The following is a 26745-nucleotide window of genomic DNA, read 5'->3' on the forward strand; positions in this document are numbered from 1 at the left end:
GATGGTATGGCCCCCACAGAGCCCTGATCTCAACATCATAGAGTCAGTCTGGGATTACATGAAGAGACAGAAGCAACTGAGACGCCGAAATCCACAGACGAACTGTGGCAAGTTCTCCAAGATGCTTGGAACAACCTACCAGCCAAGTACTTTGAAAAACTGTGTGCCAGCGTACCAAGGAGAACTGGAGCTGTTTTAAAAGGCAATGCGTGGTCCCATGCACCAAATAGTGATTTCATTTAAGTTTCTTTTGTTTACTGAACTTTGTGTGAAGTTAACTGATAATAAAAACTATTCATGGCATTATGGCAGTACTGTATATACAGAATATATGTATATAAAAAAGTTCACTGCTGCATGTACAAATGTTTAATCAGCTAATATTTCTCAGACAAGATTACAAAGGTATTATCCATTAATGATGTATTATTTACTAAAAGATCACATTTTCAGTGTTTGGTTTGCCTTTCATATCTAGCACTTATAAATTTCCCATTTTGGCCTTTTTCTCGGCAGATATTTTGACATGTCATGTCACTTTAATATCGGCTGCATTCCATTTACTTAAGCTAGTTTCATCGTCCTGGTATTGTGCATGCTGGCTCACTGCCATGGCTTACTGGAAAACTTGGCTCCATACACCCATGTTCCACCCACACAGTTTTTTTTCTCTTTTTTGCCTGATTACAACTCATCGAAGTAGTGTGTACAGACATCTGTCTGACCTTCCTATTAGCTTTGTTGTACCTGTTAGAGTGGGAGACGTTACACCTTTATCACATTCATATTGGTTCTTGAAGTTCGCTGACCACCAGCATAACTCTGCCCAACGTCTACCTGTGCAGTTAACTAGAATAAGTGAAAACACCTGTGTGTGTCTGTTACATTTGATCACACCATCGTAATTGTTTTTAGTTACACCTGTGCTTCCTGCTATAACAAGTTAAAATGTCTGCTTTGAAAGAGATGTATTGTGAACATCTCAAGTCAAACGATACTAGAAATGTGTCCACTGAAGACAGTAGAAGCAATAAGTATATTTTGAGCATAAATTTTCAGCCATTTTTCTTAAAGGAGACATAACATGCTTTTTGTGATTTTCTTTTATTTTTATACTGTTGTGATGCTGGATGTCTGTGTTAAACATGGTCAAATGTCCAAAACTTGGTGAGGTGAGTGTATGTAGAAATGCTGCCTGCGAGTCAAAGGCCAGGGCTTCAGCCTGCTCTGAATGCCTTCTTTGAAATGTTATCTCTACTTCCTCCTCATTATGATGTCAGATTGTTCACACATGCCCAGAAACAGACATGCCTTCTGTAGTTTTTGTTGCCAAGGTCACTCATATATTTTCAGATTGGATTGCGGCTCAAACATGTACAGATGTATTTGAGAAGCTTTCATTTCCATCATGAGAAAGAATGAGAAAAGAAAAATAAAGAGCCAGTATACTTAAATACAGAGTTTTTTGAAGATATTCCAGTAGAGCCCCAGAAATGTGCACACCGTATCCCCTTTAACAGTAAAATGAGAATAATGGACAGGTATGTCGTTCATTATCCAATGGGATTCTTCAAGAGTATGTGGCAGCCTGGAGGTACACAATGAAGTCTCACTCACAGTAAATGAGATGCTGATGGAAAATACATTTTTATATTGTCTTTACTTGGCATTGAGTGAGCTATAAAAGGCATAATTTCTGCATGGATTTAAATGACAGTTTTGTTTAGGAGGCTCATCCACTGTGTGTTGTGTTAGTAATGCTGCTGTGGATCCACAGCTACCTGTTTTTGACTGTTTCGCACACTGCTGTAGGCCTTTAACCAGCAGAGGACAGCGAGGACACAGAGTTAGTGATTAAAACAGAAGTAAAGAACACATCAACCATACATCTCTGTCTCTCGGTAACACTTGCCTCTCGCTTTCTGACTTCTTCACCTACCCACATGTGCTTTATCTTTTTCTGCTTTTCCCTCTCTCGCACCCTTCCCCCCCCTTTTCTTCCTTTCTCTCATTTCTTCCATTCTCCCTCCACACTTTTCTGTCTATCTAACTTTATGTCCTCCTTTCACCCTCACCTCTTGGTCCTCCCTATCTCCCTCCTTCTTACTCTGCTGTTCACCTTTTCTGTCCTTTCTTTTACTTTATCCAACCTGTTCCAGTTACACTTCTCTTCTGCCCCTGAAACCCCTTTCTTTCTTTCTCTTTTCACCTCTTGCATCTATCTATCTTGATCTCACTCTACTTCACCATGTCCCTCTCCATCTTTGTTTCCCTCCCTCCCCAAACACACACACATACACACACACACACACACACACACACAATCTCAGCTCTTCTTATTAAATTAGTAATAATGTCACCATGCTCCCTCCCAGGAGGCCAGTGTTATTGACTTCATTATGCAAATGTAAACCAGCCCAAAGCTATACTACTGATGGGATAAGACACACACACACACACATACGCTGTTTGTAGGCCGAGTGTGCTGGCCAGGAAAAATTTCTTGCTGTTTCAGATAATTATGTCAAACAGTGGAGTTGATGTGTGTATTAGCACGAAAGCTGCTAAATCCAACGGGCCTGGGGCTTATTATATCTGTCTTGGAGTGACAATATGTTAGCATGGCATGGTGTAGAATAGAATAGAATAAAATAGAATAGAATAGAATAGAATAGAATAGAACAGAAGAGATACTAATTTTACACACTAAAAATTACTGGGTCAAAGAACAAAAGAACTCAAGACAAAGCGTTGTTTCGACCCAGTTTTAGTGTTATTTTTTGTTTTACTTTTGGGTTTTTTAAAGCCAATGTTATAATCTATTCTTTTTAAAGTTACATATCACATTTTGTATAATAGAATAGCTCTGAAGCGTCTGACAAATTAATGTAATGTAATAAAACATGTTATATTTCATTACATTTTATGTTTAATTTAACCAAAATAACCTGATTTATTAGTCAGGTTTTATTTGATTTTGATGTTTTTTATTTTATCAGGCAGTAAAGCATTATGTAAACATTTAATTCCAAAAAAACCTGGTCACCCAAACCTCTAAAGCCTGTTTTACATTTGTGTTGGCTCTTCACTGTGTTGTCCATGCCAGCCTCAACAAACCTAGTTGGCTGTGTACAAACGAACAACCCTTCACAGGAAACAGTCAGATGGAAAGGGACGCCAGGTGGATGTAACCAACAAGTACCTGGATGGCCTGTGAGCTTCTGAGGTAAATTTGGCTGTGTGGCTTGGCCAGGAAGTGAAAGTCCTCTCATCTTAACTCTGATCTGCTGGGCGTGCGATTCTTTCCGTCATACTGGCACTTGCTGGCCACAGACACAAAACCATGCTGTGTCTTGATACACGTTCACAGACCTGAAAACCTACTGCTAATTATACTGTACATACACATGCACACACGTGCACGTGCACAGTCAAACACAGTACTGGCAGAGGCAGGACCAGACAGATGGAAAGACAGCAGAGAGCAGGGAGAAAGTGCAAATTAAAGTCACAGTCAGGAATAACAATTAGAGCTCAGGGACTAATAATACATATAATGAATAAGTGAATATTAAGCAGAATTTGCATCATCATTTTAACAATATTTTCTATGCATTCAGACATTAAAGGTCCCCAAAGGATGAACTATACTGACTTTGGTGAATACTTACGTTAGGGACCAAATACCTGCAAAAACAAGACATTCCCATCAGCCTCAGCTGCACTTTGTGCTTAGCGCTAATTAGCAATTGTTAGCATGCTTACATGCTAAACTGAGCTGGTGAACATGCAAATTACTATTAAACAGCAGCATGTTAGCGTTGTCATTGTGATCATGTTAGCGTGCCGTCATTAGCATTTAAACCAAAGCGTGGCTGTGCCTAAGTGCAGCCTCACAGAGCTACTAGTGTGGCTGTTCACTTAGTCTTGTTTAAACAAAGTTGCAGAGACAAAAAAAGAAAAAAAAAGTGAAACATTTGTCATAGGAAATAAAAAAAGAGACAGACAATTCCACCAAAGCTGATAAATGTCAGTGACATTAAGCTGATTAAAAACAAAGCCACTGAGAAAAAGCAGAAACCGCCACGAGAGAATGAAGTAAAGGATCTGATCCAAGAACCGATTTACTGACTGGATGCCTGTGAGGACGACAGACCAATCTATCCGTCAGTGTCAGTGTTGGTTCTATTTGTGGACAGAGCTCTCGGCTGGATGGGACAGACATACATCTTTACTTTAGAAATTACACATCACCCGCCTCACCTCTTCTGTTTCCAGCTTCTGTTTCAGTGCTTTTACAGCCACACAGACAGTAGGTAAACATGGAGTTGACATTTTGAACCACCTTCTCATCACACGGGTATTTAAAGGTTACAGTACTTCAAATATTCAATGCCGGTATTTGATTGAAATAGTGATTTATATTTATTAAAAAGTTAATAACCGATTTATTCACTGAGTGTCTGTATTAGATACTGAACAACTCACTGGCGTACTCAGTAGAGCAAATGATATAAAAATCACAATTAAAAACAGTTATTCAGGGAGATGAATGTTTCAGCTTCAGACTGTCTGGTCAGAAGCCATTAGAAATGAGGAGCTGCGCACCAGACACCTCATGCATTTTTAACCAATCAATATCCTCTTTTCTACATCTCTTTCTCCCTCTATATCTTTATCCCTACCCTACTCCTCCTCTCTGTCTGTCCTTTGCTCATCTGCCTTCTCTACGCTGTCGTAAAGCACCTCTATGTACTCTTAATTGTTTTCTTCTGTCGCCCTTTCTTCTCAAACTGCTGCAAAGTTTATTAATTTGTCCCCTCTCTCTCATCTCACTCTGTCTGGTTTATCAGTCCATCTCTTGCCTCCATATCTTTCTCATCTCAGTCCACTGTCCTCTCTGCTCTCTCTGTTGCTCAGCCTTTTCTTTGCTCCAATCACTTTGTTCTCTCCGTCTTCTTACACCCTGTCTGGACTTTTTCATTACATCATTAAAGACAGGGGTTGTAAATGTCCCGCTCCATTTCACTAACTTTGGAAATACTCTGACACAGTTTACTTTATATTGATTATACTAAGAATATCATCTGTCTAAGCCTCATAGCACAGACCCCAGACTGGGCACAAAAACATATAGGCATGCAGAGACTCACACAGCTCATTTCTAATTAATACAAAGAATATTAAAGGTTTAGTTCATTACATAACAATAAAACATATTTTTCACTTTCCTCTATTGATATCTAACCATGCAGATAGTTTTGTCTTACTTTGCTTTGTTTGTCCAAGTTTTGAGACATTGGTCAATTTCTGCTCGCTCTAAATGCAATTGTGTTTGTGTCGATCAAAAGGTTGAAAAAAATACATTTTAAAATCTTCCACAGTAACCTTTATTTCCCAAAACAATGTCTTACTAATCCATAAAGGATGGGCAATACTACTAAATTTTGTTTCGATTCAATACCAAGTAATATCAGGGCCAGGAAAATTGATTCAGTAGTGATATCAATACTTTTATTATTAAAAGCAGCTAATGTAATATCATATAGATGAGAGAAACGTGTCATGATTCATGAGGTGAGTGCATAATTTATAGGCTACTTCTGAATATATTTGAATTACCACTAAATAATTTGACAAACAGTAGGCATTTGTTTTACTATTCTCTGTTAAGTTCTTAATCTCATGCATGTTAAAACATGAGACACGTTTTAATGCTAAATAACAAATGATTATTGTGTGAATTTTCTGAGCTAATGAGGAGATCTCTGTGTGCGTTCACACAACAGCAGCAGGGAAGCAGAACAGTGCAGCACTATAAGACGAGTGTTCAAGCTCCCACAATGTGATCTAACATGAGGTGGAGCCATGTCTTTTGGTATTGATCCTACTGGCAAAGAAGATTTACATAGTATCAGTAGTATTGACACGTTAGGACTCAACCTGCCCACCCCTGTAATCAGCACACCACAATATGAACAGTTTTCATGGGAACAACCACCACTAAAGAAATAGCCCCTATAAAAATGGTGTTCAGAAGATTATGAGAAATCTAGAAAGACTTTCTGCTACTGATTTTTTTTTAAATGTTCTGAGCAGCACAAATTAAATTCATTCACCATTCACCATTTTTTGTGGTGGCAGCATAAATTACAGAGACCAATATCTCAAAACCTTGACAAATGAAGCAGAAATCTCACAGGGTCTTTCTCAAAATTAGACCAAAAAAAAAAAAAATCTATCTGTATAGGTAGATACCACTAGGAGTGAGAGGGAAAATGTGTTTTTCTGTTATTTGGTTGAATGTACCCTTTAAGACATGGACATTTGTTTAAACATATTATAGTAAAGGGTGCATGTGTCCACTGGCAAACACAAACACATGAACACTTTCAGACTATTAAGGATGTAATCGTTTTCCCAGAGGGGGAAACTCCTAAAAGGTGAAATTAACCTGTGATTCATTCAAGTAAAGTAACATCCATTCGGGGATGATTTGGCAGTTATTCTGTATTCATAGGAGAACTAACCCAGAAAAAAATACTCCAGCATTCTTTAAAGACATACAGTAGGTAACAAATGTGGACGTAAGAATGATTGAAAATGATTAATAAAATGCAAAAACTGCAAATTTAAATATATTGGATAGAAAGTGACCCAGGGCTGGATTTGATAATGGGACTTAAAGCTTGTTGTGATTTACATTATACATTTAGACTCCGCTCTTGATAACAATGACTATGAATGATTGAATTGTATTGAGCTCCCATGAGCTACTGCTGCAATATCCAGGTCTAATAGCACTTCCTATTCTCCCTCCAGGCACACACACACACACACACACGCACATGACTGAATACATGCACTCCTCATGAGCACTTGCACACACGCAAACACACACACTTGAGGGCAGCCTATTAAGAAGGAAAAGCGCTTCCTCAGACAAGAGGCACAAATCAAACTGAATTACTGTGTGATTCATGGCATAAATGTCTATTTCCACACAGCAGATGAATAAAAAAACACACTCTGCCGCTGCCTTTGTATTTGCATGGTAACCTGTAGAAGCATTCAACAGACCCAGGTTTTACTAGTATATTTACTGAGAAGCCGAAATTTATTCTGTGTGGAAATTAAAATGGATTTATAAAGGACACCTTCTAGTTGTGTTTAACACTCCTGGTCGGGTTGTGTTGCTGTTGTATTTCCTTGTCTTCGCAGTACAAGGTAAACTGAATAAAATGCTGAAGGCTGGTATGTGAGTGGACTAAATAATTTCACTCTGCATTATTTGTAAAGTCAAAGGAAAAACAAATAACTTCTTGGGTTCCTGGAAAGAGAAAGAAAAAATGTCTCTTTGTCACGGTTGTACAACAAGTCTAGTATATGCATCTAGTTTATGTTAATCACCTTATAGTGTAATAATTATTGTGGAAAAAGACATTTTGGCAGTTGGATCACTCGTGCTTGAAGAGTGTATTAATGCTAATTGTCAGAGAGAATCACTATTTCAAGTGTGGAAATCAAAAATGGGAAGAAAAAAAATCCTGTCTTTTGGATTAATTAAGAAAATATTGCTTAATATTGCAAGATATTTCAGTCACAACCGGCACCTAACCATTACATTCAATTTTTTCTGCGTTTGTCAAGGAAATTGATCTCAGAGATCAATCAACATGTCAGTCTGACTAATGAGTGGCACCAACTGTTCTCCTCAGTGCATCCAAATTCCTTCAAGTTCCTTCAAGCACAACATATCTCTTTGAAACTTCAGTGTTTTCTGCACTGCACAAAAAAAGGAGAGTTCAATCATTTTTGGTACTATACTGTGATTAAAAGGAGATACAATTGTCTATTTCAAGGACGACTTTTTACATGTAGTCAGAGCTGATAAATGATTGTACGGAAACCGTGACTCCAGTTAATGTGATTGTGCAGTGACTTCGAAGTTCTTTACAGGTTAAGCATGTGTCATCTAGATGCAAAAGCTATTGTGAAGTTTTTTAAAATGCGCAGGCACAAAAATGAAAATGTTTGAGTGTTTTTTTTTTAAACTTTTTTTCAGACTAGAAGGGTTTTGTTTAACCTTGTAAAACATTCCATGGATGACATTGAAAATCCTCTGTTAAAAAAACATCTCATTTACTGTTAACTGTGACTATTTTACATTTGTGCATGGTGAATAAAAGCTGTGATGAATACACTTTTGAATTCATTACAGCCACAGTTTGAAATCACATCTGCAGTGATTCGGGTTTCGGCATCAACAGAGCCGCCACTTACCGAGTGGATTTCATGTTTGACAACATCCTGGCCTTTGTACACTGTGTTGGGATGCAAGAGGAATTCTTACGATGCTGGCTGCTGTCAGTGCCGTGACTGTTAGAAAGAAGACTCTGATGCTGGAAACCGAGTGTCTGCATGAGACACCTCGGAGGTGCTGAGCCAACAGCTAAAAGCTGCTCTCTTGCTGCACAAGCACATCAAAAGATTAGGAAATATTATCCAAGATGTTGCTCAGTTTGAACTCCATCCTCCCTTCGGCCACCAGCTCCACAGTGGACTGAGCTCAGCGAAATTTTAATGAATTAAAATAGTCTAACAATTTAAGACAGTGACTACTCCACAGTGTGACTCATCTGTCTTTTTTAGTGAATTTATGTCATCAGATCTTTCCATACTGTTGATATGAACCTACAAAAATGTGTGAGTCTGTGCCATCTCCACCTTTACATCCCGGATGGTGACAGGTGTCTGTATCTTCCTGCTTCGTCTGACATCTCTTTCTTTATCTGGCTGACACTGCGCTGCAAACGGTGCAGCTTTCACCAAACAATGACGCTTTCCACCAGACTCCTTAACATCCTTAACGGTGCTTTCTCAGCCTTACAAATGCCCTCTGAAAATACATAAAAGTCATTAAAATATCCTGAAAAATGTTCTCTATCTGCCTAAACACTTTTGATTTTAGCTCTGAATTACCTGTATGAACTGACGAAAATGAAACAAAAATGACACATTTCTCATTTCTCTGTATTCTTTTCCATGATTACCCGTGTCTGATAATGGGTGCAAGTCATGAACATGAAAGTAAATCTATCAGTGATGGAAAGCCAGAGGCAAGTAGCCTTGTAACTTGAACTGATTAGCCTTTTCAATGTACTTGGTACTTTTCTCGGAGCACATTCTACAATCAGTAATTCTACTCTCAGCTAAGTTGATTTGTGCTCAAGTATTACACTGCTTACGAAAAGGCAAGAGTAGCCTGGAGTTATGCTGTCACACCACAATCGGCCAGTCAGCAGGATATTCCACTTAAATACTCTTTTTTTTTTCTCCACACATAAGGCAGTCCTTTTCTTATAGAGAAATGGTTTTCCACTCTGGAGAGCACTGGTGAATTGGAGAGGGACTGGTTGGTATATTTAAGTGGCCACAGGATGCACCATTGACCCTTTCACTAGTAGTAATATAAGTCAAATAAGAGCAATTATGTTATTAGATATCTATTTTCATCACTATTCAACTGATGCAAAAACATTTTCTTGATAAAAACAAAATGTGTTTACTGCAGTTGTGTGCAGACTCCTTACTCACTTAAACATAACTCAGTATGTACTTTTATGCTTTTTTTTTTTGTTGTTGCTTTGATCTGTTTTCTTTTCTATTTTTACACCAAACCACTCAGCACAGAAGTTCTCCTTCCCTGCTTACCCTCTCTATTGTCTTTACTCTCTCTGTCATTTTGCTTTCTCCCTCTGTCTCTTATCTCTCTGCCTATGTCAAATTGTATTTAAAGTCTGTCTGTCCTCAATTTCATGAGGTGTAAACAGTAGATATGACTCTTCAGTCACATATTCCACCTTCATATAGGCTATTTTCACTACCTGGCTGTGTAGTTAGATTGTTTTCAGATAGGACAAGGTATAGGAGGTATAGCATGTCAGAGTGGCAGAAGGTCTGTGTTTCCTTTGTGTGTATGTGTGTGTATGTGTGTGCGTGTGTGTGTGTGTGTGTGTGTGGGCTGAGATAGGCTGGCAGCAGCAGGCATCTGGTGACATCTGGTCCAGGCAGATAAAGTAATAAAGACATACTATCTCACTATCTGGAAGAAAGTGTAGCCTTTCTCTCTCTCTCTGTCACTTTCTCTGTCAGTCAAAATATGCTTTATTGACATGACAGGAAAGCGGCATATGTTTGGAAAGCATACATGCATCATAATCAGATTGAAAGATAAAAATTGTGAATACATCAATATAACATGCAGTCAATTATGCCTCTTTGTTCTCTTTTCTTTCAAATGTGTGTGTCTTTGCTTTCCTCCTTCTTTTCTTGTCTTACTTTTCACTGTCCAGTTTAATTCAATCTTCTGGATTCAAAATGACCACTTTTACGCAAGGGACACTTACAGTATTTATTGATGGATGGATGAATGAATGGAAACATGAAAGTGCGTGGGTGGTTTAAGAGGTGAGATGACACGTAAAGTACCCATAAAGCCTAAACTGATCAGTTTCAAAAATCTTCCTATTTTGTGGCCAAACACAGTCTAATGACCATAAAACATGGCAAAGAATATGTATTATTATATATGTAATTTAAACAGTTTTAACTTTTTAAGACACCATGGATGAGAAGCCCTTAAAGTACTCAGACACAAATTGAAATCTTCTTCCATCTTTTGGAATCGGTCCATTTTTGTCATTGTTGCATAAAAAATCCTCAACACTTAATCAATGACCAAAATTTTTTGCTGATTCATTTTCTGTCTCTTGGCTAATTCATTCATCCATGAACAGTTTCAGTACTGCTCATTTCATATTGTGTGCTGTTATAGCTTTTTCACTCAGGTTTTCGGAAACACACACACACAGCTGAGAGGTGCTGATATTCACCTCTGCACCAATAAACCTTTAACCACCAGGGGCCTAACCTTCAGGTGAACCGAGGCCAAGATCCCAGTGGTCAGAGACCCCTGGGCATGGACCCAGTTGGCCTGTTCAGTAACCCTTGCAAAAGAGCAGATGATGTGCGAGAAAGGGAAAATTAGGGAGGCTGAATAATTAGAGAGGGCACGTAAATGATGAAAGAGAAGAAGAAGAGAAGGGAATGATATGAAAAGAGAGGTTGAGGGATGTTGAAGATAAAAAAGGGCGACGTTGAGTGGAAATATGGGTGGATGGATGGATGACTAAGTAGGTAAGATGATAAATAGAAGAAGGGATGGATGGGTGAATGGGTGGATGCTTTGACACATGGCCTTGGGGAATCAGTCATTATACATACCACTGTCACTCAAGATTAGCGGCATAATTAAACTCCTGTCGCACTGCGTGTGGTTCCAACGTGTGTGTGTGTGTGTGTGTGTGTGTGTGCATTTGTTTGTGCATGCGAGTGCAAGTCGCCGTGTGTGCATCTGAATGTGTGTGTTGTTTTCCTGGGTGTGTGTGGGAGGGGTGGACTGTGACAGAGATTGATGGTGAGGGGAAAGCAGGCCATTATATTGTATAGCTAAAGCAGTGATAGCCTCTACACCCCTGTGTCTGTTTAAACTGCCGGCCGCTTTACAGGAGTGGCACAAGTGACCCCACGACACACACACACATACACACACCCCCACCTTTAATTAGGGGGAAACTACTTGTTTTCAGGAGCACTTGCCTGTTTAATTTGTGATGCCTTTGCTTAACTACAGCCACATGTGGGAATAACATAGAGCCGCCGAGCGAAAATTAAGTGTCATTCATAAATGAGACAATCACTCTGTGAAGTGTTAACCTAAGGCTCTTTCCATGATGGATAGTTGTGAGCAATGCCAAATCAAAATTTTAAACACCCTGTCCTTTTTTTAAATATTCAGCCTTAATAGCAGGTTATCAGGAAACCTTTCAGCCTTCAATTAAGTGAATGAGAAATGAGGATAAAATGACTATCCTGACAACTCAGAAAGGACTCCCCACTGAGAGAGAGAGAGAGAAAGAGAGAGAGACATTATAATGGTCGAAGGCCATGTTCTTGAGCAGCTGCACACCGACCAAAGCCACTTCTCTGGCTGTTTGTGTGTCTCATTGAGTGAAAGGAGCCCCGCCGCTCCCCTGCCGAGCGGAACATCAGCCTCATCAAGTCAGCCAGAGGCAGCTGCGACTAGCATGGAAGTAAGGCACGTCTGCCTTCAAGATAAAAGCATAAAACAGCCCAAAGAGTGAGCTATTTCGAGGTCAGTTTGAAATAAGTAATGAGACGAGAACTATAAAATGAATAGAGATAATAAGCCTGGCATGCTGCTTTGTGTTTCCTGATGCCTGCTCAACATTTGCCCTCTTAGACATATCAATACTGAACATTAACAAAGCAAAGCAGGCAAAGATATATGCTCCATTTCTACATGAATACCATCATCGGGGACCAGACGTTATTATGAACAAGAGACAATAAACATTTTAAGAAAAAATACAACCCCTCAGTGTAAACTACATCTGTTTTATAACTAAGGCTACCAGATGTTTGGGTCATATAGCCTATTTGCTGTGCATTTAATGGATAAAGTTTGGCTGAAAATGTTATACAAATGCAAATTATGCAGGCTTAAGCAGTGATGAGGTGCATTTAGTGTAAAAACAGATGGCTTATGATTTCCAGGTACTGTAGGTGCAATACAAACTTGGTGCACAATCCAAGCCCACATGGGTCTAACCAGTTTTGGCAGTTTTGGACCAGAGGTGCAAGTGCAGTGTAGTACTCATAGGTCCAAAATTTTTCAACCAATCTGAAGCTGACCTATGGAAAACTTATACCTCAACAGAAATGAATATGTTAATTTTCCCAAAAAGAGACTAAATCCACAACAACCCAATCTAAACAGACCCGATTAAAGAGAAAATACCAATGCATGTCTTACGTCCCTTTACTCAATACACTTCATCTTGAGCCAAACACCACATTTCTCTCCATGTGATCAGCTCTGATAGCAAGCTTGGATCCTTGGGTATTTGATCATACAAACACCTTTAAGTGCAACCAAAACAAAGAAAATGTACTGGAGTACAATTTTGAGGTACTTTACTTGAATAGTTCCATTTGATGCTACTTTATATTTTCACTTCACAGGGAAATACTGTACTTTCTACTTCACTAAATTTATTTGACAGCTTTAGTTGCTTTTCAGATGAGGATTTGACACAATGGATAATATAACAAGCTTTTAAAATACAAGACACTGTTAAAGATGAAACCAGTGGTTTCCAATCTTTTTGGCTTTTGATGTCTTACAAAAGCAGTGTGTTGTCAGGGTCACAATTAAGACATCTATGAGTTGTTAACCGCTCCACCAAATATTGATTTTTTCCGCTAAACTTCTCACATGGTTTCAATTCAATTAAAGTTCAAATGATCCAATATTTCACCAAAAATCAAAGATTAGAGAAAAAGTCCAAAAACTGAAAACAGATTTGTGTTCAAGTAGTTCAAACTAGCTCCACCTCCAGCAGCTACAACAGTAACATGCTGCTTACACACTGATGCTTCAGTATTAATAATCTAATGATCCATTCATCCATCCATCCAAACATTTTCCGCTGCTTATCTGGGACTGGGTTGTGGTTGCATCAGACTGAGTAAGGAAACCCAGACATCCTTCACCCTGGCAACACCCTCCAGCTCCTCCTGGGGGATCCCAAGGCGTTCATCTCAAGGCGTTCTGAGGCCAGAAGAGAGATATGTAATCCTTCCAGTGTGTTCTGGGTCTGCCCTGGGGTCTCCTACCAGCTGGACTTTCCTGGAACACCTCCAGAGGGAGGCGTCCAGGAGGCCCAAACCACCTCTGCTGGCTCCTTTCAATGCAAAGGAGCAGTGGCTCTACTCTCCAAGCTCCCAACCCTATCTCTAAGGCTGAACCCAGACACTCTCCGGAGAAAATTCATTTCTGCTTGTACTTGTGATCTCATTCTTTCAGTCTCTACCCAAAGCTTGTGACCATAGGTGAGGGTTGGGACATAGACCAACTGGTAAATTAAGAGCTTTGCCTTCTGGCTCATCTCTTTCTTCACCACAGCAGTCCTGTACAATTCTCGCATTACTGCTGATGCTGCCTCACACTCCATCTTATCCTTGATTGTGAAGAAAACCCCGAGATACTTGAACTCCTCCACTTGGGGCAGCAACTCTCTCCAAATCCAGGGGGATATATTATTATATATGACATCTAATGATATCATATATAATAATATATGAGTCAGAGGGACCAAACTATAATTTTTACTTTAATACTTTAACTACATTTTGCTGCTAATAGTTATGTACTTAAGTAGGAGTTTTCATGCAGGACTTTTACTTGTAACGGAGTATTTTTGCTATATTGGTACTTTATAAAAGATCTGAATACTTCTTACCTAACTGCTTGATTAAGATATTTAGGAGACAAAGGGTGCTTCAACATCAGCTGTTGAGCCTGTTAGCTCCTAATGTTAGCTGCTCCACAAACATTTAAGCTAGCTACATACATCTTTTCAAAAGAAGGAGCTGGTTTTCTTCGGCATTCCTCTCAGGTTTTATTTTGAACCTTCCTACCGGAACAGCCATGTTGTTTCCCGGTGTTTGACTTGACAGATGGCAGGCGTGAGACGCTCCTCTCGGCTGTCTCTCTCGGTCCGTTGGTCCATCCCGGTTCCCATTGTCTCCCCGTTCCCCACTCCTTGAAGACAACCCTGAGACGACAAAACTAAACTTAGACGTTATTTTGCTCATGTCGCCATTTTTCTTTTTTCTTTTTCTTGTGTAAAACGTTACGTTTGGAGACTTACCTCGACCTGAAATGTCAGCCTGTCCCCTCTCCATCCGAAATGTGGACATGCCTTTCTGTTTTCGGTGTAGCTTAGAGATTTATTCGTTGTAACGGACGAGGCGGTGAATGAACCGACCGACGGCTGACTGGGGGGCTGACAACACGGCGGTTGTGTGTTGTGGAGCTGACGAGGAGATGAACCGGAGGAGGAGGACTTATTAGCCACAGAAACCAGCTTCCAGCGGCTGTTGACATTTCACTAACATCCTATCTAGCAACAATTTTACTTGCCAGTTTCTGAGTGGCGAAAAAGACACATTTCGAGGGGGGTATAAAAAAAAAAAAAGAAAAAACCCCGAAGATATTGGATTACAAACGCGGTGTTGGGAGATAATCAACGCTGTGTTTTGTTTCAGTGAATGAACAGTAAAGGATGTTGCCGCTACAAGCCCGATACTTCCCCTGAGAGGAGAGGAGCTCGTCTATGAAAGCAGGCAGGGACCACTTTCACTTGTTTTCTCCACCCTAAAACAAATTAGGTGGTTTCAAGCAGCTATATCCAAGTAGCGCTCAATCGGATTATTAAACAAGAGAGCATTTAATCTGCGGAATATAACCCATCTAATCTCACCGTCTCTCTTGTTTTTTAAGTCTTTCAGTGATCGTGTTGGTGGCTACTGTACGGGACCGCGTTAATTCAGTGTGTATTCAATGTTGATAAGGATGCGACTAATCGATGTGATTGTCGGTCGGACTTTGTAGCCCAGCAGGTGATGTTTGGACAAGTGGATCCTGTGTGGACATATCTGGAGAGTCTTTGTTGAATTGCGGGATTACTTTCATTTTTAAAGGTAGTTTTATGTGTGTTAAGAGACCCACATTTTTTTTTTTAAGAAATAGGGATTAATTCTGCTTTTGTGCTGACCAATCAATCAAAAAAATGCACCACACCACCTGATTTGTCAAACTGCCTTCAACTGCAGCCAAGCCCCGTGGATACATCAAGAAGTTGAATCATACCCAAGGCCCACCTTCTGTCTTTCATCCCTGACCCCTGGGTGCTGGAAATCCAGGGGACCACGTTTCAGGCTGTTTACCTGTCAGTAATCCCCCCATCTGAATGAAGTAGTAGCTTTTTATCCCCCTGAGCTCCATAGAGTACAGGGGCTGCGCTCTGTTCTCTTAGGCTGAGCAGCGAGTGCCTCTACCTGGGCTGCCAGCCAGCCAGACGGCCCTCAGGGGGGGGCTTTTGGATTTGAAGGTCCAGCTGGAGATTTGGGAATTACCCAGAGTTCTTCTTCTCCACGTGGCCCACTGGAGAGAGGGGAAGAGGACACCATGGGGTGCTGCAGTGGCAGATGTACCTTGGCCTTCATCTGTGGCATGCAGCTGGTAAGTGTCACAATTACTATTGACCCTATAATAGGGGTGGGAGGGGGACTAAATGGACTGATCAATGGGGAGAAAGAAAGCTTTTTTTCTTTTAAATGAAAAAAAAGTCATGACAGAGAATCAGACAAGACACATCCTCACCTATGTGATTCTATACTGCTAGACACAAAGCAAGGGATGGATGGATAGATGTGTGACAAAAGATGGATGACTGAAAGGTCCCATTTCAGAAGTTAATAGGTGCGTGAAAGGTCATGATACAATGTAAGGTATGGTTTGAGGGACAGATTGATAAATTGACGGAGTGAATGGATGAATGGCTGTTGGTGGGAGCTCCAAGACTGTACTGTGATTCCTTTTAGAGCACTGATGGATAGATGGAAGCTAGGAGTGATGAATGGAGGCAGTGAAGGAAAAGTAGGGATGGATGCCAGATGAATAGATGTATGGTGCAGGTACATGTGATTTATGGGAAAAAAATATATACGGCTGCAGTAAAGGGGGGGGAATAGATCTGATCTAAACTCATGGAATCAACTGCTGCAGTTCCCTCTCTGTCTCTCTTTGTATCTCTCTTTCTCCCATCGCCATCTGTGTCAATGGAAACTGGTGCCAGGCAAGACAACAGAGAGGGAGGGAAGGCTCTGTAGGTGTGTATTTGTGCATATATGTGAGGATGTGTGGGGAGAGAACACAAATGATCTTATCAGTTCAGTCTTGTAAGACCTTTATATTAAAAGGTTAAATCCTACTTATCATAGCACTGTTACGAGGCAGCTTTTGGGCAAGTGGTGTGTATTAATTATTCCCACAGAAAAATGGCCAAATGTAAATGATCTTATATATGGACGAGACATTTTCAGAAGAGCTAATATTTTCACCTGAAACTTTAGTTGGAGTTGTGTTTCAGGCCAGTGTTCACGCTCCCTTTTTGCTCGTTTTTTTGTCTCCACCCACTCCTGAGGAAAAAATCCGGCTCTTAAGCTGCTTAATGCTCCGCTCTAATCACCACCTCATTGCAATTTTTTTTACATTTGCTACTTGGCAGGTTGCACACAGTGAATTTATCAGAACTTTTTGCTGAAAACACTCGGGAACGAGGCTGATGAGAGCAGATGGAGTGAATCAAAACAGTAAAGTTGCGTGCCCAGTAGAGTCAGGTGATCATTCACTGTGTGTTCATCATTACAAATGATCCTTCTCACATTACACATAGTCAGCTGACCCATTGTTATTTATAACAATATTGATCAGTGCAGCTTCAATTAACCTTAAAGCAATAGACCTACTGCATGATACATTTTGAGTGAAGTGCATGACTTTCACTTTTTCCCAGTTGTAAAATTAAGCTCCTCACACATTGGCGACATGTAAAACCAAAGGAGCATCATTACAGTACTGAACATAGAGTCAGCAAGACTAGATGCTGCAGTAGGAGCAAAGAGTCCAGGCTACTCTGGGAAATGAAGGAAATCCTTACCTCAAGTAGAGGCAGAGGAGGGAGGTTTAGGCCACTCATCACAAAGAAAATCCTACTAACAACACAGATTGATGGTTTATAAAAGGATCTAAGGGTGCGATTTTCCTTCAAGTGTGTATAGAAACTGAAGACGTATTGTGATACAGAATAGGAAATTGCACATGTGCACAAATGCATAAACATGAAGAGAAATGCCTGAGCTGTAGCATTCTTAGCTCATGGAGTCATATAGCTACAGTGAGTATGTGTAAACTGAAGACCTATTGTCATGTTGAATAGGATGCTGTCACAGACACCATGAAGCTGCCATGTGTGTGGGTTTGTTCAATAAAAGATATATGAAAATCACCTAATTTACCATAGGATATTAATGTGTGTGACTCTCATTGTGTATGAGCGTGTGCTTGCAAATTGTCTATTGTGCTATGAAATGGGCCGTGCACGTTTTCATTCAAATGACGGCTGTGTAAGTCAACAGCAGAACGGCGATGAGCTCGCCACATGTGCTGTACATACATGAAACACACCATTGTGCTGTAAATGGGGACGCTGTGTGTTTCCGTAGGTGAAATCGAGAGAGAGAGAGAGCGTGTGTGTGTGTCTGTGTGTGCGTGTTTGTGAATGAGATGCTGTCACAGTGATAGTCATTGTGTGTAATGCGGTGGAACTAATGCTATGCCATAGTCAACAACATGTTTTGCTCTGTTAACTGTTGTAATAGCTAAGCCAGCTGATACCACCACTAGCTGAGCTGGAAGTCTAACACTTACTGTATGTTACAGTTTGGCCACGCACAGTTAGCTCTGTTATAGTTGCTGCCATTTAGACAGACGCCTCCTTATGGTGAAATCCACACATCTCTCCACACTGCAAGTACATAAGGATATCAAGATATTTATTACACAAGTTCTAGCAGTGTCACGCCTCTAGTTATCCACAGGAAACCACACCACCCACAACCATTTTGGTTAGAAATGAACTAATTGACCACAAATTAAAAGACAGCCTTTTTGCCTCCGTGTGAGGCCTCTTGCTGGAAGTAATTGCCTTTGCTGTGTGATCCTCCACCAGGGTCCAAAATTAAAACCCGCCAGGCACTAAATGTGGGTAAATTTAGTCTTTGGCGAGTAAATTATGGAGACCACCCGCCACTCTGGCCAGTAGGAAAAAATGAATTTCCTTCACGCCCTTGAGGAAGCTGCTGGTTTGCTGTCACTTCAGTCTGCTAGATCTTCTGTGCTGCATGTGTCGTGCATAGTACATAATTAAGTCAGTCATAAAACCGCATGATTTTTTGGTTACAGTACATGAGGTACTTGTTGCTTTCTTCCGGGCAGTTGAAACAAACCCTGCTAGCTATGTGGAGATTTATTGCGGGGGTGGAGCCCCCTGCAAAGAAAAAGAAAACAGGCGAACTTCAGATCGAAGAGACCACTGCTGCCACGGCCAATGCAACACCCCCCCTCCTGGTCTCATCCTCTGACACTGTCATCGAGGAGATTCTGTGAGAGGTGGCGATACAGTGATTCAGGTGCTCCAAGAACATGGCTATATTTCTCTTTTGTAGTTCAGCTTCTTCCAGTGTGAAGTAATTGGTAGCTTGTAAAACGATGCTTTCAGAGTAGTTTCCCCAACACTGGTTATTTTTACTTCTTGTTGTTAATTCTTCTATAACTGTTATATTCTCAGACTCCTTAATAAATGATCCTTCTTGCACTTAAAGGTGAATAACACTGAATTTATCCATTCAAATGTGCTACACTTAAGTAATGAAACAGTTGAATTGATATTTCTGCATACAGTTAGAGTTACTACTGTTATTATTGCACACTACTATAACATTGATTGAGAATCACATGTTAGACCAAGATGACATGCTAAATAGTAATACCAGCAAATTGCAATAGTAAAAATTAATTATTATTGTTGGCTGGAAAAAAATCTGTCTGTCCGGTAAAGTTTTTTCATCTACCAGCCACCTTGGCAGGTAAGCAAAAAACTTCCTTTTTGGACCCTGGCCTCCACCTAATAGTTTACCTCTCAGACTGTAAAACAATGGTCAGTATGTCTCATGTAGTGGAACTGATGTCTTGTGTAACTCTTAACAGCAGTTTTTCCTCCCGCTTCATTAGCTAGGTTAATTGCTAAGATAGCTGATGTCTTTACAGCTGAGCAGAGATCAATGATACAGCGTGCAGATACTGTATGTCTGCTTCACAGCTGACGTCACAATGTGTCAAGCACGATCAGTCCAATCGGGGGGAAAGTTTGCCAGCACATTCATACGTCCTAGTCTTGTAGTTATCGTTATGGTTACCGGTTTTTGGGTGTTAAATCACTGTAGTTATTGATTTAAACATGTAGAGACTACTCTTTTTTGTTTGTAACACAACTCATTTAAAATTCCTTAAACCATTCAATGGTTTTGTGCCTGGGGAGATATGGGGTGGGGGGTGGGGGGTATTTGAATTCAATATCCAGTATATGCACTATCCAATACATGCTTGTGGTGAAAATGTCACTAATCCTGAAGTAGGTATTGATATTTTGACAAGTTTAGGAGATATTTTATTTTGAAAATATTGGTTTTTAAGACTAATAGTTAATGTTAAAAAAAATAATAGTGCTGTCAGTTTGATTTAAAATGTCTGTAATCCCTACCTCAAGTAGAGGCAGAGGAGGGAGGTTTAGGCCACTCATCACAAAGAAAATCCTACTAACAACACAGATTGATGGTTTATAAAAGGATCTAAGCGTGCAATTTTCCTTCAAGTGTGTATAGAAACTGTAGACGTATTGTGATACAGAATAAGAAATAGCACATGTGCACAAATGCATATACATGAAGAGAAATGCCTGAGCTATAGCATTCTTAGCTCATGGAGTCATATAGCTACAGTGAGTATGTGTAAACTGAAGACCTATTGTCATGTTGAATAGGACGCTGTCACAGACACCATGAAGCCGCCATGTGTGTGGGTTTGTTCAGTAAAAGATATATGAAAATCGCCTAATTTACCATAGGATATTAATGTGTATGACTCTCATTGTGTATGAGCGTGTGCTTGCAAACTGTCTGTTGTGCTGCGAAACGGGCCGTGCACGTTTTCATTCAAAAGACGGCTGTGTAAGTCAACAGTAGGACAGCGACAAGCTCGCCACGTGTGTTGTACATACATGAAACACACCATTGTGCTGTAAATGGGGACGCTGTTTCTTTCTATAGGTGAAATTGAGAGAGAGAGAGCGTGCGTGTGGTTTTTAAGACTAATAGTTGATGTTAAAAAATAATAGTGCTGTTTGATTTAAAATGTCTGTATGACTGAGGATACGCTGCCCAAACGAGGGTAAAAAAAACAACTAAAGAAGGATTCTCAGTTCTGTTTTGGACTGTAAAGAACTCAAGAACTTATCAACAGGAGCTTGTTTTGAAATATTGTGATCAGGTTATTAAAGCCCTGATGAGTTTGCAAATAACAATAATTACTGACTTAATTTTCCTAATTATATGCCAATTTAAGGGTTTAATTAAACCTACAAGGGTTTTTTTTTTTAAATGTAATATTAAGATGAACACATGCAAACTGTAAGAAGGATGTTCTAGTGCTGCGAGATCAGAGGTAGATGTTAAAGCCGATCAGGTGGTGTTTTTACCAGCACTTTTACACACACACACACACACACACACACACACACACACACACACATACACATACATACACATATGCACACATGCACACAAACCAATACACATATGCTGCCGGTGACTCACTTTCTGTGGCAGTGGTTGTGGTCCTTGTTGCTATATCAGTCCACACACCCACCAGCTGCTGTCACAGAAGATGATGACTAAATCATCCAATGGCGTGATAAGTAACAGGACGGCAACTGGAGTCCTCGCTCCATTGGCTGGTTCAGTGAAGCTTGTGCAGACGGTCGGTGGGTGTTTATGTTGACGGAGCATTAATTATGTTGTTGGTGTGTACGTTAATTGAATAAAGGCAACAGAATAGAATTATAACCTTGCATAAGTGCACAGTTACAGTCACGTACTAATTCATGATCCAATAGAGTAGATATATAATTGATCTTTGAAAATAAAACACCATAGCCTAGGATAGACTGCCAGAGACTGGTTTAATCAGGACAAACAAGCAAATTCTTGCACAATTCTCATATAATCGCTCAAAATAGACTTATCTTTGTACCACAAGTGTACAAGATAAAGATTCTGTACATGTTATAAGGTTAGATATGTATAGCGGCCACAGGCTATCTGAGACACAGGGTTTGTCTGTCTGTGACAGTACATTCCTGTGACATTTCCACCACTGAGGGACATAATGAATAATTTACAACTTGGAAACAGCGACATGAATGCAGAAATGGTATCTCTGCATTTGTGCCGCACATGTTACCTGATTGCAACACAGTAAATGTGCAATCATTCAAACCCAGAAGTCGGAATTATTTTTTGGGGGGTGTGGGGGGACCACACATGGATCAGTTGCAAAAGGTTCCCCCTGTATTGTCTTATTAGTGATATTCAGTCAGTTATTTTGTAGACTGGATATGCAGCTATCTCACGCTGTTGGGTTTTGAGCATTTTGAAGGAAATCCACTTTGAGAGCGGTTTTGAGTTGAAAGCAAACAGAGCTCCTGCACTCCAGCAACAAACATAATCTTCAGACCTCCTTCCTCATCGCCACAACTCAGTGAGATAAAAAGGCTTTGCTATCCTTTATGTACAACGTGGCTTTCAACAAGGGCCACACACAATCTCAGCTCCGAGTGTATAGATTTTCTGTCGCTCTTTCTTTTTCGCAGTCTCTTAATTTGTCAGTCTCTCTTCTCCCCCCCAGGTCTCTATGTTTTTATATATGCCCACTCTCTCTGAGTATGTCTCTCTGGCCTTTTTCATTTCTTTGTCTGTCTCCACCTCCTCTCTCTCTCTCTCTCTCTCTCTCGCTCTCTCTCTGTCTGCTTAGAGGAAAGCAGCCATCACAACTTGGCCACTGGCTTGACTGGCAATTCATTTAATGTGTTCAATACAGTCTGTGCACAAAACAAGCTTTGACTTGCTGGTCCTTTGGAGGCAGTTACATTGTGCCAAATCAGTCCAACGTTAAACCTTGAACCTTGTAGATCAGTCCAAGTTGGCACCGTATTGTTCAGGTGGTTCTTGGCAAATACAGGCTATTGTGCTTTTCCGGCTTTCAGCTGTCAATAATAATACAGTGTCTTGAAAATGGCTGGCTTTTTGAAGAACTGCAGGTGAATGGAGGTAAGGTGTTTTTAAAGGCAGTAGGCACTAAAAACTTGGAACAGCTGTTTTCCTGCCTTGTTTGAGATACCATTTAGTGAAGGCACTTTTTTTTCTTTTTCCACTTTTGACCTCATTTGTTTGCTTGAAAATATTATTAATAACCGCAGGTAGTGCACATGACTGTGTTTAATCTTTGAGGTCATGGAGTTGAAACCAGTACACTAACATCAGACTCATAATACAAACCTCCCTAGTTCATTTTACCTGCAGAAGAAGGTGAAGACAGGAAAAAAACACGCCAATCAACCACTTTTTGCAACGGTGCAGAAGTAATATTTCTACTGCGGGAATTATATCTGCAGTGGCTGAACTCTCCCAAAACAATTACAGTGCTATTCAAAGTCAGACCTTACTTGGAGATGTTCAGTTTGTTTCAGGGCTTTGGGCTGTGGTGCTGCATGTGTTACATGTTTTGTAGGTCAGACAAATGGATCAACTCTGTTAAGTCGGCACCTCTGCTTCCTGAATGAATGAATTCCCCTCTGTCTGTCTTAGTTCTTGATTTTTGTATTTGCTCTGCTTTGCCAATTTATTTGAAATTCTTGCAGGACAAGCATAGCTTCACACTGCTGTTGACAGAAATACACTGGGTGCATATGCAGGGTTGTCTGTTGTCATGGTGAACAGTCATCTCCAGGGGAGTGTCGGAAAACTCGACATGATCAAAAGTTTATGTGTGTCTCCTCTCCTGTTCAGAAGAAGATTTTGATACCCAACCTAAGTGAAGGTCATAGAAACGAACCTAAATCAATCCACATTTATTTATTGCTATAACTTAATTTATTCCAAGGTTGTTGTTAATGTATTGATTATTTTAAAATATGCAAATAGACAAGTTTTATTTGCATCAGTTGGTTTCTACTTGAAACTAAATACAACCATGCGTAAAATTACTCAGCATTAACTACAGCCCACATTTTTTTCTACAGTACCAGTCAAAAGTTTGGACTCTCCAAAGTGTGGTAAATCTAATTTAACAGAAGCTGTCAAAGATGAAGAGTTTACAAGGACACATCAGGAATGTCTGGAGCTCTGGTAAATATGTAAGGGAAAAATTGTGTCTAGTCTACTCATGCTATAGGGTTGTAAATGAGGTGCCATATTTGTTGTGCTGAAAAGGAAAAATCCATCAGCCAAAAAAAGTCTGTCAAAAACTGTCAGCAAACAGCACATAACTCGCACAACCTGGAGTCTTTAAATCTGGTCAATACTTTAAGCGTTTGGAAATAGGCCAAGTTTAGAAATGGAAAATATGTAGTAAAGTGTATTTTATGCTGGAATGTGTCCAAGGTGCTGAGCAGAAGGCTGTTAGAGGCTTCCAGCCTGGAGGTTTGACTGCTGCTTGCTGATGACAAGGTGTATCACTAAGCATCAGGACGTGACAGAGCTTTTCTCCCATGATCCTTCACTTATTGATCCCTAATGGCTTACAAAGAGTAACAGCAGCATGTGGTCGTTTAGGTGGTTCAGTCCTACTTAAAGCTCCTGATAACACATTTAAAGAGGATATAACATGCACATTTCCAGGTCTATATTCTGAGTCTGGGGATGCACTGGGATATCTTTTTATGATTTACAGTTCAAAAAACTCCTTATTTATCTGATACTGGTTGTTTATGCAGCCCCTCAGGCCAACCTCGGTCTGAAACAGGTTGTTTTAGCTCCTGTCTCTTTAAGGCCCCTCCTGATGAGCCCACTGTTCTGATTGGTCTGTTGGCTCTGTTCTTTACTCAAAATATAAACTTAAAAAAATTCATACATGTTTAAGCCTGAATCCGAACCAAAATATGTCAGTTAACAACACAAACAGCCCATGGAACAAACTACAGAACGGACAGCCGTTTGTGGGCATGCATGAACAATCTGACTGAAAAGTAGAGATGAGGTTCAGAGCAGGCTATGTTTAACATAAAAATCCCACATTATAGCAGTATATAAATTACAGAAAATCACAAAAGGCATCTTAGGTTCCCTTTAAGGTAACTGACAGTTTGCTGAACCCCTCCCTTGAACACTGATTGTCCAGTCATAGCTTAGCAACTGTCACAAGGCGTGGCAGGCCTGTCAAGCTTTGGATTTCTCCGCATGTTGAATAGGTGTACATGAAGACTTTGGATAGTAGTTTATTTTGTTACTCTCTTCAAAACAGACAATACAAGAGCAAAGTGTGAATGAATGGATACAACTGTTTTTATGCGCACTAATGTAGCTTGCAAGTCTTAGACTGTCAGGCTAACTAGCTTACTACCTACTGTTGTATCATGGCATTACTTTCAAGCTCTTATATCAGATTGTAGGCCAATGTTAGCAGCTCTACTGGATTTGGAGACGTTTACACTCCACCAAACCTAGCCAAACTCGTTATCTGAGATAGTGTTAACTGATATGAGAGGCCTTCTTTTGTCTACTTATGTCTGAAATCAAGGATCAAGGATTGTTTATGAAATTACCATGAATTTTGAGTTGTAAATCTACCCCTATTTTTGTAAACTGTGTGTACTATGTGAGAACAGAAAGCTTGACAGGCTAGCAGCAATAACTAAGCGGGATGGGGCTCAGCAAAAGGTCAGTTAGTTGTCTGTGTGTTAGAGAGTTGCAGACCCTCTTTTAGTTAGTCTTACATAAATCATTAGAAATGCTGAAAAACTTTTTTTTTCTTCATATTCCAAGCAAAAGTGGTATCTAGTACTATACTGGAAAGTAAATATATAACACATCATCATCATGTTGTCTTGAAATGGAAAGCATTTGTAGTCATGTCTCCTTCACGTAATGTTTTTAGAAGCCTGTAGTTGTCAGTGTGGGTTCCTGAGATCAGATGGAAAAAGGATAAGATGAATACAAAATCTGTCATAGCCTCAGCATTGATTGGGCTCTCTGCCCACATTTTTTGGAGATCCTTGACTTTGTTGAATTAAGAAGACATACTCTTTCTTGTGATGAACATCGGGTTAAAAGAGGTCCAGGATATTTTAATGTAGTTTGACACCTTACTGAAAGATAAATGTTCCTGTTGGGTCCAACTTTTTGATGTATTGACTTTGTGATCTTTTTCCAAAAGACCAGGCTCACTGCTGCACCGCGGCTACGCTTTTTCTTTTGAAATCTCTCTCATAAACTGCAATTTTCTGCCCCAGATGTTTTTTTATTGTATGAACAACACAAGTTTCTCTCCCGGTTGAGAATACAGCATGTCTTGTGAAAGCATTTGGAGGCTCACACAGAGGGTGCAAATCCATGACACTGTTTCAACTCACGCTGTCATCGTAAAACACTTTGTGAAACTCAAGAAAAGTGGAATCAGTAAAAAGTGAAATCTTTTTGTTTGAGTCAGAAAAGCTGACTCAATCTATATTCTTCCACAGCTCAGTGGAGGCTATAAATTGAACCCTTACACAGTTGGATTATTTGTTCTATAGTCTGAGTGAAACTGACACATACTATGAAATCACATCCCCTGTATAGAATAGTGCTGTCAGTCTTCCTCTATATATAATCCAATTTCATTCCTCATTATTTTTAATATTTCAATTAAATTTGAATTTTTAATGCTCAAATGTAGCCTGTTATTAATATTTACTATGTGCCTATACACTGTATACACAGGCTTATGCATCGCCAATGCCACTATCAGCATGTGGTTGTTCTGTCCACTACAGGGCATTACTACATTACCAGTAAACAGGTGATAGCTTTCTTGCTAAGTAATGATTAAGCTTAGGCACAAAATTAATAATGTTCACTAAAATATAAATATTAAATTAGCTT

General features: G+C 39.9%; 2 protein-coding genes across 3 annotated transcripts in view; one reads left to right on the top strand and one right to left on the bottom strand.

The window, feature by feature from the left end:
* Window positions 1-16120, bottom strand: part of LOC121881823 — a 37456-nt gene extending 21336 nt beyond the window's left edge. The window contains exons 1-2 of one of the 2 annotated variants that reach the window (XM_042389554.1): window positions 14799-16119; window positions 14566-14702 (exon numbers count right to left, since the gene is read on the bottom strand). In XM_042389554.1, coding sequence (XP_042245488.1) covers window positions 14566-14702; window positions 14799-14847 — 186 coding nt within the window. In that variant the 5' untranslated portion in view covers window positions 14848-16119. Of the gene's footprint in view, window positions 1-14565 lie in introns of both variants that reach the window. The other variant, XM_042389553.1, reaches the window with a different exon arrangement.
* nkain2 (sodium/potassium transporting ATPase interacting 2) overlaps window positions 16100-26745 on the top strand; it is a 107432-nt gene continuing 96786 nt past the window's right edge. Inside the window, exon 1 of the mRNA XM_042389555.1 lies at window positions 16100-16171. Within this exon, the coding sequence (XP_042245489.1) occupies window positions 16118-16171 (54 nt within the window). The 5' untranslated portion in view covers window positions 16100-16117. The remainder of the gene's footprint in view (window positions 16172-26745) is intronic.

This window comes from Thunnus maccoyii, chromosome 17 (assembly GCF_910596095.1).
Source record: "Thunnus maccoyii chromosome 17, fThuMac1.1, whole genome shotgun sequence".
NCBI lineage: Eukaryota > Metazoa > Chordata > Actinopteri > Scombriformes > Scombridae > Thunnus > Thunnus maccoyii.